The sequence below is a fragment of the Frieseomelitta varia genome, unplaced genomic scaffold (assembly GCF_011392965.1).
Source record: "Frieseomelitta varia isolate USP_RPSP 00005682 unplaced genomic scaffold, Fvar_1.2 scaffold_696, whole genome shotgun sequence".
NCBI classification, from domain to species: Eukaryota; Metazoa; Arthropoda; class Insecta; order Hymenoptera; family Apidae; genus Frieseomelitta; species Frieseomelitta varia.
Window position 1 is genome coordinate 140,620 of NW_025110474.1, and position 16,487 is coordinate 157,106.

At 39.5% G+C, this 16,487-nt stretch overlaps 1 protein-coding gene across 1 annotated transcript in view; it reads left to right on the forward strand.

Annotated features, from left to right (window-relative positions):
• LOC122535299 overlaps positions 1 to 15,532 on the forward strand; it is a 33,543-nt gene extending 18,011 nt beyond the window's left edge. The window contains exons 2-4 of the mRNA XM_043666722.1: positions 11,054 to 11,473; positions 12,298 to 12,590; positions 13,245 to 15,532. Coding sequence (XP_043522657.1) covers positions 11,054 to 11,473; positions 12,298 to 12,590; positions 13,245 to 15,012 — 2,481 coding nt within the window. The 3' untranslated portion in view covers positions 15,013 to 15,532. The remainder of the gene's footprint in view (positions 1 to 11,053; positions 11,474 to 12,297; positions 12,591 to 13,244) is intronic.
• Positions 15,533 to 16,487: the final 955 nt, after the last annotated feature.

Here is a 16,487-nt window from a genome sequence, read left to right on the forward strand (position 1 = left end):
TTCGAACTTTCCGCAGTTTCTTTCGTCGAGGACAGGCGATGAAGTTTTAACGACAGACCGCGCCGGGTTGATTCTCTAGGGTCTTTCGAACTGCGTAGATTTTAGTATTTTAATATTTCTTTATCATTTAAATGGAAGGCGCTATAAATTATTGGCATTGTTAGATTAAGATCCTGTTGTAAATTTATGGCAGTCAAGATTCGAGAAATTTGAATTTAATCACTAAACTGCGAGTTTATTTGTGTAGATTCATATGTTCAAGAATGTTGAGCCCGGCGGAAACTCACAAGTTCATTTCGTCTATTAGCAATCGTAGTTTTACAAGTAATTATAGCTTATTTAAACAAAGGCCGAGTGAATCTTATCATGATGTTTGTACCCTTACTAAGCAGTCTAATCAACTGATCGTTAGGACTCTGTTTGTTGAGGCTAACGACGTGATTCACGAAGAGTAATCAGTCGACAAGAAGATAACTGAAAAGAAATGGAATTTAGACTGAAAATCGTTTTATTTACTAAATATGAGTGCTGTGCTCCGAATATTGTATTATGTCTTTGCATGTTGTGTGCATTTTAAATGTATAAAAATCCACAGTCCTTCAATCGTACATTTTAACTCTTCTATTTCACAACGATACCTAACCATTTCGTCTTACGATTTTCTTCTTAGTCTTCAGTAACCATCAACTTCAATTACAACGAGTATTACATCGTGTGTAAACGATTATATACAACTTATATTTATTAATCTTTAGAAGAATTGAAATTGAAAATTCAAATTCATATTCGATGGAACATAGAACTTGTTTTTTTCTTTCAAGCAATTTCGAAACAATTCCTACCACGAGTGTGACTCGATATAATTATAACTCAACAGGTTGAAAGTAAAAATAATGTCTGATAATGTGACAACATTGAGGATTCTAGGACATCGAAGGGAGACGAAACGATTGGCGATCAAAATGATTCGCACGAGCAGAGAGGCCGGTGCTTTGTAATGTAAAGATTGCAGTAATAAGCGAAACAGAAGGTAATTCGACGGTTCCGTTTCGAGTTCATTTCTTAATGGAGTGACGGGGGTCAGGAGTGGTCAGCAGGAAGTAACTGCAATCGCATCGCCGCACCCTGTCCTCGATCATTCGTCGTCACGCGATCGCCTTCATCTTTCGCGTAAACTGTGATTCCAATCCGATCTCACACGAACAGGTTCGTTCACTTGCTCTGAATTCTTTTCGGTTTGCGTTCAAAAAAGGTTTGGCATACTGGGACTCTCAGCTTTTGAAACTGAGACATTTTCACCGCGTTATGGCATATACATATTTCTTGGAAAATAAATTCTTCGAATGATATTCACATTCTTGGATGTGAATATCAAAATAAAATTCCAAATAAGTATTTGGAAAGTGTAACCTGTTTAAGCATACGTGATTAAAGTTTGGGAACATGTATACCCTTGTGTGTGAAAATTGTAGTAATACACTGATATAATAATGCAGTGTATTGAACATGAATATAGAATAGCCAAAAAATGTACAGGGGAATTAATATTTAGTGAAGTATAAAACTATAAATAAACGTGGCACATTTATCAATAGGAATAACTAGTTCTAATTTGATATAACTTCCTACAAGGATATAGTTATAGTATTTTTATATCACGAGAAAAATTACGAACAGAGTAAAAGAATATATCATATAATTCGTGCAAGACAGGAACTAAATATTTTAAAATCATTCATTATAAATTTCATAATTTAAGAACTTATATTATGAGTATTTATATTATATTATATTATATTATAAGCACTTAACTTATATTATAAGTACTTATATTATATTATATTATATTGTATTATATTATATTATATTATAAGTACTTATCACATGGTGAAAAAATATATAATTCAAATAATCCATCTTGATCAAAATTGCTTTATTATTTACATCATCAGTCAGAAGTTTCGGTATACGTTCCACGTGTGAAATACAAGGATCTTCAAATACAAATAAACACACTTCTAACATCAATTTCAATTTCTTGAATATTTGTGCACCTAAAAAAATATGCACGTGTCAACAAGAAGTATTAAGCCAATATTAAACTAGCTCGAAGTAACATTAAACCAAGTATGAAGTACAAAATACCCCCATAAACGTGTATTCGAGCCGGCGGATAGAAGCAATTCAATTTATCCTGAACTCTATTTATTTGTTTAAATATACCTACGCGAAGTTTCCGCAAAGTGGAAGTGGCGTTTTTCTCAGTGGCGCGCATTGCGATCCACTAATCAGGCCGCACAATCGAGAAACAAGCCTCGCGTAATAATTTCAAGCGACTTACAGCCACACTGGCCCTATTGTTCTCGACGGCAGATTCCCTGACATCGTTTCTGTCGCTTCGCTCGCTCCGCGTCTCGGTTCGCCCGGTCCAATTAACATTCGCGTGGGCGTTAATCAGCGCAACGAGCGTGTCGGCGAGCGGCGACAGCTTGTTCCTCGAGGTGCCCGATCGACTTGGCGATCCTCATCCACCTGAGCTGCGTCCGTCAGCGTGCGAGTTCAAGGCGAAGTTCTACTCTGTTGGAAATCGCGTTGGAAAACCGGGAAGAAAAAAGACGAACGAAACGAACGCGGCGCATGGATTCGTGTTGCGTGGGACGAGACCGCGAGCGTGTATATTAAAGCAGAGGCAGCGGCGCGATTATGTGACTCATCGGTCCATCGGTGAACACGTGGAACATGGTGGCTGCGGTTCTTTCAGCTACTGGGTTCCTTGTTTCCAGTTACATATGTTTCGAGAACCGAAACGAGGCTATGTGTCTGTCGTGATATTGAAATAAATAGGATGAAAATGAGGAGTCTATAACCCTTTAATTATTGAATTTATTTCTATATTATTAATTCAAACTCCTCATTTTTTTTTTTTTTTTTTTTTGGAGGAAGTGATCAGTTTAAATCTCTTTTTATCGCTGTTTGATCCAAAATCGTCTTGAATCTATTCTAAGGGCCTTGTTGCTAATGGTACTCTTATGAGATAACAGTGATCTATCGGTGGTAAAGTCATTCTATTAAATTATTCGATATTTAGTGGAACTTTCAAACAAGATGAGAAAGAAACACAAGCTATGGGAATAAAACGATAATTTGATTTCTGAAGCTGTGTAGAATCACGTTTCTATAGATGCAACATTGCGTTACAGGAACCTGATGTTTGTAATTTATATCATAGCTGTTCTTTATGTGTTCTTCTTTTAAAACCAACCAGAAATTCTACCACAATTTATCATAATTTTCAAGCTGTTTTCTTTTGCTAGTTCCGCTGAAGAAATAAAAGACGATCTTTTTACTGGAGAAAGAACGTGTATTACATGCTAAAGACAGTCTTAAATCTTACATCGTTGTAAATGTCGTGACGGTTTGTGTTGGCTTTTAACATTACTACAAAATGGAGCTAAAATCGTAGATATCCTGTTTACACTGAACTTTTACTTTTGATGCACTTGCATCATTTCCTATTTCATCTTCCTATCATTTCATCCTATTTCAATTTCGAGTATTATGATTTCTTAAATTATAAGAAGAATAAAAAGAAGTTTTCTTATTTAAAAGGAAAAATGCTTTCTTATCAATTTTTCTAAGAGATAAGTCGTATAAATATGAATAGCATTTGACTTGATTTTTTTCACAAAGAGAGTCACAGGAGAGACTCGATGAGAGTTTCAAGTGCAATCATGCAGATGGCAGTTTGATTTACAACTACGGTTGAACAATTATTTGATTATCTGCTTCTCATGGAAGAGTACTTATCGTATTTCTTTTCGGGACGCATTACGATGAATCATTACGATGTCGCTAGGAGAAATCACTTTAGACTCTCTTGCTCTCGAATGGGTGTTGTGATATCTCGCGAGCTAAAATATCCCCAGATAACGAATTTAGCTGCGCCACGAAGGTAAAAGGAGCAGGCGCTGAGGAGCGAAACGCGAGGATAGCGCGACCGAGAATAGCGCGACGAGAAAGATAAACAAATTGTCGGAAATTCCGAGTCGGAAAAAAAAAGGAAGTTCCACCGTGAAAGTGGCAGAAATGTAGTGGAATCCTTAAATAAAGCCTGAATCAAATGTGCGTACAATTTTTGTACCGTGGATTACCACGATCTTTCATTAAATTCACAGTTGAGTTATGCATATAGACCAGAAAATTATCAGAGGTAAATCTTTGTAAGTTTGAATTTTGTAATTTTATTGGTGGAACATTTTTACACAACTGCTGTGTAAAACGTTTTTAACTATCATTAAGTATTACAATCATAATTATATTGTTTGAAAATTAGAAAGTGAAGATGAAGAATATATTTAATTGCAGCGTAAATTTCGCTAAAGTATTTCATATCCATTGTATAAATTCCTTCTGGTCAATTTCACTTTCATTTTAATTTCTCAATTTTATTGTACAGAACGAATTTTCAATTCTCAAGTGAATCATTTTCATTTGTTAAGAAGATGATATAAATGATAATATAAATGTTTGCAATATCGTCACTTTCTTCTAGAATCTTCAATTTCAATCATCTAAGACCATTTTTCATCTTATACTAATTTTTCATTAAACGCAATGAATGAACGTTAATAATAACGTTAATAATAACTCCTACATATAATTTCACGTTGGTGTCAAATTTTATCGATATAATTATCGTAGTCGTCTCTTACTGTGTTAATGAAATTTGAAAATACTTTTTATATATGGAATATATTACATGAACGTTCTCCCGTAATAGTGTTTAAATACGTGAAGTGTGAAATACATAAAAGCGTTTAGATACTTCTGTGAGCCACAGTAGACTCCGTTCAAATAAATATTTTCATTAGAGAGAAAAAAAAAAAAAAAAGAAAAAATTCTCAAAAGAAACATCGAAACGAAGATATCCAGTTGCCTGTATACCGGTAACTGCCAGCAAGTTAGTATTCGACCGCAGGTTGACGATCGTTAGAATCTTCCCCCGCGTTGCACACCATAGGCAGCTCGAGATACGAGGGTATTAAGAGATTACAGCATCGTCTGCCGGGGGCTTAGCCGGAAAACTGACGCGATACCTCGATTTTCTCGTTCAAGCCTTACTAAACACCGACGCGGAGACTACTCGAAAACAGCTTTGCTTTCCAATGGGCACAATGAATCCTCCTACGGTTCACAGAAGTAGGTTTTAGTCTTTTGTCAGGACGAACAGAACCGCCCCTTTCTTTAGAATCTTCTTCGCCAGTCTCCTTACCTCTCTCTTTTTCTCTTTGTATAAAAAATAGTATTCCAGGGCCTGAGACATCTCGAATATCGCTTTGAATATCTGTATTGTACATTTGATGACAAATTCGAATCGCTTCGCAACGTGGTTCGATGGATAAAACACTTGAAAGTCTTGATGAAAACGCTCGAATGCTGAAAGTCATGATATCCTTTGGTTAGTAAATGTTTGGAGAATGTCTAGAAAATGCATTTGTGATAAAATACCTAATATGATAAGTACACTTATGTACATCGGCATGTTTATTCATTCAGATATCAACACGTGCTGCAAATTAAAGAAACACAAACAACATAAACGAATGTACCAATATTTATAACTATTCGGACTTTACTTAATTTAAATTACCGATCACGCTGTCAAGTTCCATCGCAGTTCTCACGATTTTCGAAATTCTCGAGACTTTCAAGATACCCGAAGACATTCGAGACTCAAGATCTGTCAGAACTTTAAAGAATATTTTAATCATGGTCGGAGTGCTTCCAAGTTTTCACTCTACATATATATATATATATATATATGTGTGTGTATGTATGTACAGATTCGAAGTGATTCGAAGTGTCTCAAATTTGAAATCCCACGCGTGGCTGTAGGTGTCTGTCCGAGCCAACGTCTCGCCATATTTCAGACCCGATTTCAGCCGTATCGTTGTGCATCGATAGACAGTGCTCTGTTTCGTTGACGCGCCGTATCGGACAGCCAGCGTGTTTTCTCATGTAAATTTCAAGTTCTGCCATTCATACGCTGGTCCGGTAGGAATTTCCCAGAGCCGACGTTGCACGACACGTGGGAAAACGTTCCCGAAGCTTTTCCAAACTGTTACGAGATACCTTCTATTTTTTGCGCGCCCTTTCTGTTTCTTTTTTTCTGTTTACCTTTCCCTCTCTGTCTGTTTCGCTTTATCGAGCTCGGTCGTCTTTTCGAAAAGATAAACTTTGCAACGGTGTGAATATAAATCACCGACGCGACGCCGCGCGCGTTCAGAAGAATCCTGGAGGAAAAATGAGGTACGACCGACAGGGACGTATTATTCCGTTTTCCGCTTCGGGAATTCGGAAATAATTCAGGAAATATTTCAGGAGATCTTAGGAAACTTTGAAAGAGTTTTAGAAAATTTGTAAAAATTTCGGAGAGCTTTCGGAATTTTAGAAAAATCTCGGTACGCTCTTTATTTCGAGTATTCGATATATTTATCAGCAGATAGTAAAATTTTTAAATTACACGTGTGCTTTGTAATACGACATCGCCAATTTACAGATTCTCTGTTGCATCGATTTAATTCCTCCAACTTTGAAACGAATAACTAATAATTTGTCTCAAGACTTTTGAGCTACTGGCTGTGAATTTTTCTGTCAGAAATCGCCTCTCTTATTTTTCCGATTTGTTGTCCCCCTCTTGTAATTGTTCATACGCGTGACTCTTGAAGGGAAGTCGGGAAACAACGGAATTATTGCTTGGCATAGCGTCCGAACGTTTCATTAAACTGGCGCGCTGACAAACGTGCAGATAGCGGGGAACAGCCAGGAAGCCGACGTCAGCGGAAGCAGTACTTTTAAAGGTAACTCGTCGTGGGCCAACAATTTCGCTCCTTCCCTCTCTCTTTCTCCTTTGCTGAGAACACGATTAGTATGTCGAAAATGCAAACTTCACGCGAATGTCTGCGTGTCAATGACAAGCGAGTTAACTGAATCGGCGGTTCACCAGCAATTAAAAATTGTCTTTTTTCTTTGCCTCGATTCTTCGATTGTTCACAATAAATTTTTAAATTGACCCGACAACTGGTTTTTGTTTCTAAACGTTCTTTCATTAAGCTCTGCGTTTCATTTTCGTGATATAAAATCTTCTGTAATACTGAACGATACGAAATTGAATACACTTGGTTCCAACTGTTATAACAGACGATACTTTGCAACCATTGTAGAAAGAATCCGTATCCGTTAATGTATTATTTGAGTCAGACAATTTAAAAAAATTAAGTCCCTAAGGCTTTCGCTGAATTTGAACTTGAGTTTTCAAAACCCACAGCGGCAACCTATGTTAATATTCATCAATTTTTTTCAATTTGTCCTTACGTTAATTGTTGAATTTCCCTCACGTTCGATGGTAAGAGTTAATTTGCGCCTGATATCGTTAACTAGTCGAAATTCAATTCGTATATTTACTATTTAGCGTCAAATTTAGTTCCGAAACCGAGGAACTAGAAATAAGCAGAAGAACTCTTTGCTATGAGTCTCAATAGACGGAGTACAGTTTTCGACGATAAACTTGAAACACGCCTCGCGAACGAGTAATTGGAGAACGAGGAGGAAACAATTGGCTCGTTTCGTTGTTTAACGAGGAACAAGGGGTAATTCAATTTCTTGCGCTGAATGTTTCACATTTGAATTTCCAGGCCGGTTTTTCATTTCGTATGTCGCCGTTGATTCAAAGAAAATGCGTAAAAGTGTCGTTTCAGCGACATAAATTGATCGATCATCGCCGTTTCGTTATGTAAGAAAACCTGATCGTGGAAAGAGGATACGTAACCTTGCAATTCTAATGATGTAAATGGATATTCCTGGTGATCGCACGCGTTTCGAGCGTGTGATTCACTTTTCACGCGGAATCATTTCCATCTCATTATAGATTCATCTTCCAGGAACCAAGAACTCGTTCACGCTATATTAATGTGGTCTAACATCGATATAAAATTTTCGAGAACAATAGCTTATAGCGTTCTGTAAAGGGCAAAATTGTACAGAATTATTCACTCTGGGAATTTTAATCTTTAAGTACTATAGACTGTCTGCGTATCTTTCTTTCTGTATTATTTCATTGTTGGATGACTAACTATTTTTGTGCTTACACTGACAATGAGTCAAACTGTTTGCACAAAGATACTTTTTACAAATAGTCGTCCATCACTATTTACAAAAAGTCACTGAGGATAGAGTTTGTTTAGGCTGGTCATTTTTATCTCCTTTTCCTCTACGACTGAAAAAATAGTACTAAGAGGCTCACTCGATATCCATGAGGAAACGTACTGAAGTATCAATCACTTTTGATTGAAATATAAAATATGTAATTATAATTTTCATAATAATAATACTTGATACACATTTATTTTCTAATCGACAACTGTTGAACTCCCGAAGTTCGGACTGCGAAAGCTATGTACATATTTGAAATGTTTTGAAATTAGTTCTTGAAATTAGTTGATGATTAATTGCGTAAATTGATGAAATTAATATCTATTTTTAAGAGACAATTTTTATTTTATGAAAAATCTGTTTAAATGATACATTAGAAATGGAGTCCTTCTAACACAGACGATAAAAAATCGCCGATAAAAAAAAAGTTCGTGTCAGATATTTTTATGAGACCTATATTACGCTTGTATTTCATTAAAATCAGTGACTGGCACTTCGACATATTTTCTCGTGGAAGTATTCTAGACTCTGTTATTCGATATTCATCTCTTAACTTGATCATGGAGTATTATTACCTTAAATCTTCTGAAATTGTAGACTCAATATAAATTCAAAGTGCTATAAGCCAATATATTTTATTATATTTTTATTTGATATTTTTTGCTAGATTCAGTTACGCTTACGTGAATTTTTATCTATCAAGGCATAAAGTGAAAAATCACTTTGTTTGTTAGCGATTTGTGAGGCACTCGGTGTGAGTGTAAGTGCGTGTTAATAAAATCTCTACCTTTGGTAAAGCTCGGTAGAGCTTCTCGCGAAATTTCGAAAATAACGTGATACCGCTTGCGCGAGAGAACGAGAAAGACGCGTTAATTATACGTAATTGAATTTCACATACAGAAAACAAATGGAGCATCGAGAGAATTTCAGACCAGAACGGCAAGGCTGTTTAATTAATAACCGCGGCATTAATTATCATGCGACGTTCGCTCAATGCAGTTGGGGACGAGTGTCTCTCGTCCCTTTCGCCGTTTTTTTCCCGCCGTTGTTGTTCTTTTTTTTTTTCTCTCTTTCGTCGTTACTATCTCACAATTGCCTCGCGGTAATTCAGCCCGATAGAAAATTCACTTGTTGATTTTGAAACGCGACAGGGCCAAAGCACTTCCGTTTCATTATGGAGATTTTTAACTATCTGATTATTATTCATCGCCGGCCGAGTCGTAACACGCAAATTATTCCGAGAAATTATTCTCGGGAGTCTCTATTAAAATCCCCCTTCTGTCCACCTCCACCCACCCCATCGCTCTCTCGTCGCTTCTCTTTTCATCGTTACGAAATTACCACCGAAAGTGGAAGAATCCCATCGAGAGCATATTTGCAATTACATAAATTTTATGAGATCTGAAATTGAACTCTTCTCTTTCCGTCGCGCGGATACCATCGCCATCTGTAATGCCAATGAAAATGGAAATATTCCCAGCCTATCTCTTTGACGAGGCCAATCACGGGTCACCTAAATTTCACTCGTTAAGTTCTTGAACGACATACAAACCCTGATTGCCCGTTGCTCGATAAATTCTTTTCTTCTTCAAACGTGTTAATTGCGTTTGAAAAAAAGAAAAAGGTACTAACTCTTAATTAAAGCAGACCAATATCGTTAGACCAATGGGAACCATAATAATACAAAATTAAATTGATCATCTTTGGAGTTTCTTATTTAAATGAATTCCATTAGTAGACTGCAGATGTTTATGGAATCTTGCGCTTTCGTCAATGTAATTAAAGAAATGGAATCTGAGTTTCATCTGCATTGTAATAAGTGCTCTAGTTTAGATATCGTACGCAGTTTGCAGATTTTTGTAACCTTAAAAATTTTCCAAGAATATACAAGCATCTATATCTGTATATAAAATATACATCGCATAAATATAAATACATAAAATCAAATCAAATATTCTAATGTTTAGTAATCCAACAAATTATTACGGTATATAACCCAAAGATATTATTCGAGGGTTAAATGAGAGGCAACTACCTCTGCTCACGAAGCTCCCTGTTATAGTCCACTCGCAGGCTGGTATACCATACATATTTATGCATCATCAGTCAGCTCTCGACCACGATTCATAGAGAAACATGATTTATATCGAGGATAAACCTACCCGCGATAACTCACGTCATTCATTCCCATTGTAACTGTGTTTCTACCTTTCCTGACTCAGGTATAAATTTTCAAAATACTCCGTACAACACGGAGAATCGACAGAGTCCCTAACGTTTTTTACAATCATACGAATCTGGTCTAAGGATTAAAGTACCTCCTCCGTTACCAGATTAACAGATCATTTTTCACTTTTTACTTTTATTGTTTTATTATTTTATTTCATTGTTTAATAATTGTACCACTGGATGCAGAAAGTGCCTCAGCGTCCTGAGGCGCCTTTTTCGAATAAAACGCACGTTGAACTTCTATGTCGATATATCCTTAGATCGTGTTAATAAAACTGTTCAGAAGAAACATAAAATTTTGTAATATTACAAATATTCTTGCAACAACTTCACTACGTGTAAAAGATCTTTAGCTTTTAAACGTAACATTTCCACTGGAGTTTTCTTGCATCCAATTATCCAGTACAATTGTAGTATAAAATATTACGTTGAACTTAATGTTACTTAAAACGTTAAACAGTGAAATTTAATTGGAATTTATCACGTTAAAATAAATTTTTAAAGGAATTTATTTAAACGTAAACGTAATATTGTGCATAGGAAAATTTCCCTCTCTAGAAACTTTTTAGCCGTATTAGTTTAATAACCAATTTTACTTGTACTTTGCCGTCAGGACGTAGAATTACTGGAGGGAACCATTCCATCGGAGGCGATGGAGGTGGAGGTCTCTCACTGCAGGGAGTTGAGGATCCAGTCGGGCGCATTCGCGGATGGCGCGCCTTTGAAACGGGTTCACGTGTCAGGGATCTACAGCCTGGTGGCTAAGAGGCAAGCGTTCCAGAATCTGAGCGCGCCGAACACGCACCTCGAAGTGTCTGAGTGCAACAGCGTGATCCTAGAGAGTCACGCGTTCAGAAATTCGCGAGGAACGCTGAGCGTTTCGATATCGAGATGCAGGAACGTGGGGATCAAACCGAACGCTTTCTCCAGGCTACTCTGGATCACGATCAGGGAGGTGCCGATGCTGGAGCTGGCTAGCAACGCGTTCAAACTCGAGGCTTCTCAACACGGCAGGCATGGACCAGCGACCAAGGTCAGACGATCAAATGCACACGTAGATTTCTAATGAGCAGAAATTGATTTTTAGAAATATAATGGCCAGAACACTGTTCCAAGTTCCAAATATCGTAGAAAGCATTTTATGCAATTTCGTAGTTTTTAATATTTCATAAATGTATAAAAACCCACCTTAATGAATAGATTTTGCATTTTTGTGTATAGTTTTATATTTTTATGAATATACTTAAAGAAAAAGACTCCAAACAGTATCCATAAAATATTCGTAGTAGGTATTTTATACATTTCTGGATACTCATTACTGTCTTTTACTCATTACTGCATAGGAAGTTAGTGAAAAATCATATTGATCCATAAATTAATAAGTCGAAAAAGTAACAATATTGCACATTTACATGTCGGGTAAATTTGTCAAACATTCTACTATAATAATCAACAAGAAATTCAAACTTATAAAATTAATTTTCAATTGATTGTGAGTCCAACACGTCGCAGTTACGTTTGTAAAATAGAATGGAATCCCCTGACAAAATTTACTCCCGGTGCAATTAAACTGCGAGTGTTTATGTATCCTTGTAAAAAATTTACAACCTCGGAAATCTACAAAACGTACAAAATGCATTTATCGAACGTTAGATACGAGAAATATCTATTTGGGATCTCCAGTTACGTTCAAAAAATAATATCCGCAGTCCAGTAATAACACAAACCCGCGTTCCGTGATAAACGTGGAAACACTCGAATACAACAGTTCGAGCAGGAATTGACGATATTCCAGCACGTCCAGCAGCTCCGTACGATATCGCTGTAATCACGATTTCCACGATTTGTCCGGCGCAGATTATGTTCCAAAGTGTGAGAATCACGGAGTTGCCGACAGCGGTGTTTCCATCAGCGGTAGCGGAAGTCCGGATGGACGACATCTGGACAAAGGTGATCCGCAAGAACGCGTTCTGCGCGATGACCATCTTCAGCGTGACCATAAGCAACGCGTCGATCCTGGAGATCGAGACCGGTGCGTTCAGCGACAGAGCGTTGATCCAGAGCTTGGAGTTCGTCGACGTTAGATTGAAGAGCATAGAGAGAGGAGCCTTCCGGGCTGGCCACGACAACCTTACGATACAATATTCAAGGTAAATCCGCTCGTTTCCCTTTGTCTCTTGCCTGCTGTTTGATCAGGCGTATTGTGTTTGTGCTCCTCCTCTTCGCGACTGTTAAGCCCGGTTCACTCTAGCTGCTCTGCTGTGCGTTCGCAGTTAAGGAACGCCGAGGTTTCTCAAACGTTAAAAACAATACCGCCGGTATAATTCCATTATATTAATTAATTTCTTCCTTTGAGCGGGATAACGTGATATTTCTTTCGTTTCGAATATTTATCCCGTCTCGTTGGCGTCTCGCGTTTACTTTGTTACCAAAGGGCAATATTAATTACGTCGTCCCCTGCTCGAGATGCGATTCTTTACTCTACAAATTTACGATTTTTTGGAAAATGGAGTTAGAAGCGTCTATATGCAAACGACTACGTATGCATATAGACGAAATGAAAGTTATAAAACTCTCTTGACGACCAAGTTAAAAAAAATACCAAGATTAATAAACAATACAATCTTTCAAAAATTCTTTCATATTGTAGCAGAATTGACAGGGGTTAAATGTCCGTAACTGAGTACTGAGATGATCCACATTTCCCATCGCGGTTGATACTCAAACTTCCTCCTTCGAAGGAAGAAAGTTCCTGTAACATGCAAAGTTCAATACGAAGTATTTTTTCCTTCTCGCGTTCACAGGCTCTCCGAAGTGGAGACCGGCGCCATCGACATATCCGCCGCGACGGTCAGCTTCAACAACAACGAGTTCCTGAGCCTGCACCAGGGCGCGATCGTTCTGCACCAGTGGAACCACATAGCCATCGACTACAATCTGTTCGTCGATTTGGAGACGGACGCGATTACCGCGGAGGTGGACGCCACGTCGGCGCCGAATTTCGAGTTCTCGTTCACGGGGAATCACATAGAGAGGGCGAGGCCGGGCTCGCTGAAATTCGCCGCGATCTCGCAGCGAGTGAACACCGCCAGGGTTGGCAATAATTACTTCAAGGAGAAGTGTAGATGCGGCCTGGACGGTTGGATACGAGAAGTGACGGGCAAGAACAGCTCCGTTTCGTGGATGATGGATTCGAGCTACTGCGTGGTCGACCAGCTTCTCGACAGGTGCTTCAACCTTCCACAAGGCTACATGTCTATGAGAAATTTCACCAAGATCATCTGCGGACCTGGCGGTCACATCGTCTGCGAAAAGCCATCTGCCAAGCCGGAGCCAAGCGTCAGTCCACCGAGCGTCGGCCCGCACGTCTATCCAAGGCACAAGGGTTACTTCGACGTGGAGATGAGCGACTCGGAGCAATTGCAACGCGAGAAGAGAATCATCGTAGTGATCTGTGTAGTGGCAGTGTTCGTCGTGCTGGTGGTCATCCTCGCCTCTGGGATTCTATACATGCGTCGAAGCGGTGTCTGCCCAAAGTTAACGTCCGGTCATCTGATGAATCTGACCAGCTGGTTGTCACCCAGTAGCGGAATGACCGCTGCCACGTCTGCCAGATCGATATCCAGGTTAAGCGTGCACGAGTACGCGGGTCTTCAACCAGAGACGCGGATTCTGGAGGTGGAAACTCAAGCAGAGGCGACAGAGGAATACGAGGAAGACGTCGAAGGGTTGTATCCATACACCGAGAACAAGGCCACGCAAACGTTGCCCGAAGAGTTGACGGAGGAGTACCTAAGGGACCTCCGAGAGAGATTGAACGATCCTGACAACTACAATCAAGCGAGAGACATGATCGAGCATCTGTACGATCTGATCAAAGTGGAGGAGAGCTGTAACAACAACAACGACAGGCAACCGTCGGGCAGGGAGGAGAACGCGTACGACGTGATTCAACCGAGGCAGAGGAGACTCAGGGGTGCGCCAAAGCCATCCGTCAGCGTTGGCACGAAAGCGCCGTCGTTGGAGAAACTATTGCCGAGCGCGATACAACCAAGACCACCACTGACCGAGTATACAGAGCCTCGCGATCAAAAACCAAGCGAGCAGAATCATCTGTACGCTGAGTTACCTGGCGACGAGACCGTTCCCAGTACCAGTCGACTGTCTCAACCAATCTTGGCGACCTTGGCTGGAAGAGCGCCACAACCACTGCCACCGGACGTCGTGAACGACCACCTGCTGATCAACGACCACTCGAATCAGATGTTTAGTTGCCCGAAGACTGAGAATCATCGGCCTCCGGACAGCCCAAAGTTCGAAGCCTCCAGAAATCCCGGTAGACCGATGAGTTTCCTGAAGGCTCTCGGTGAGAGTATTCTCGGTGGTTCCAAGTCGAACAACAAGAAAAGGCCCAATTCTTTGCTCTGCGAGTACGCGGAGCCTTCCGACGCGACTGCCCACCTGTACTCGGAACTACCGGAACCTCAAACGTCGACTCCGGCGGGGAAAATGGCCAACAGGCCGCTACCCACCAAACCCGACCAAGACTCCGCGAGCATGGCGAGGGCATAACAAACGCCCGTCGTCGATTGTCTGTGATAAGTGCGTGAGAGTGGCAACGCTACCACCAAGTGAATCGTGCTCTCTCTCTCTCTCTCTCTCTCTTTCTCCTTCTCGTTGCGTTGTGTTTCCTAATAATGATCGTTCGTCGCAGCAACGATGAATTTGTGCCTGGTGTCCGAGCGTGTCAGTCCGAGAGTTTCGTGGAGAAGGAAGAAACAGCCAGAACAAAGTGCCAGAGATATGTAAGAACACTTTTTACGATGCTAGTTTATAAGAAGTTTTTGTATAAAAGAAAAGGCAAAAGAAAGGAAGAAAAATAGGGAAATTGACGGGAAGGATGAACCTGTTCCTCCGTTCAGGTTACGTCGTAACTTGTGCTCTTCGTTCGTGTGGATTGAACCGGTATGGTTCGTTAGACGAGCGACGAGAGACGAGTTTTATTTAACGACCGGCTCCGAGACGCGGATGTATTATAGATTTATATATATATTTGCTTCGTCAGGTATTATTAAAGGAGTATTTCACATTCCTCGTCTGTCTTTCATTCGATCCGGAACAGCCAATTACGCTCTCTCCTCTTCGGAACCTGCCTTCCACGTGGTTCGTGGAATTATGTTAGCAGGATGCGATATCCAGGCTTCGGTAATTCCCAAGTACCAGTTCTCTCGAGACCTGCCGCAATATCCTTAACCATCCCATCAGAAATTAATCTCGAGGAAACGCGGCCACGTTGGATAATCTATGAGAATTAGAGTTGTTATGGAAAGCTCTCCCTTCCTCGAATCTCTTTCCCTCGTTCAGTTGCCAAAAACGTAAAAAGGGATCGTACGTTTTAAGAAAATTCACATTTTCCTCGCGACGATATGGTCATCCATTATACGTCCCTAACTTTGTCTCTCGCTCTCTTTCTCTCGCGAGAAAACCTTGCAACTACGAACCGGTATTAGCTGTCTTACATTCGGCCGGAGTTCATAAGTTTGTTTTTCCCATAGGAAAGCTTGCAATTACGAATCTCGCAAACGTTTTACGCTCGTGACATCTTCCCCTTGGGCCAATCCCGCAGCCATCGTCAGCACCATTGCTTTCCTTTCACGGATTTTGTCACAGTTTGAATATTTCGGGCAACTTTCACGATCAAAGTCTTCGAAACCTGTCGAATTTATTACACATTCTCGACGTCTCCAAACATGAATCTTACAGCATACGTTTGTAATTAACGAGGAGTTATGAAGTAGCTTCGAATCGTTGCATATTAGTAAGCGATGATTCGATACCTTAATAAATGAAAAATGGATATAAAGATATAATAGAAAAATTTCATAAAAATTATTCATTGTTGATAAACGTATTTTACGTAACAGATTAAAGTTTAATCTCTCTAAAGTGAGTCTCGAGAGTCTTGTAAATCTCGACAGTTTTGAAAGTCCTGACAGATGACAGATGTTGTAGAGTATTCAATATTTTACAATATATTAATTGTAATA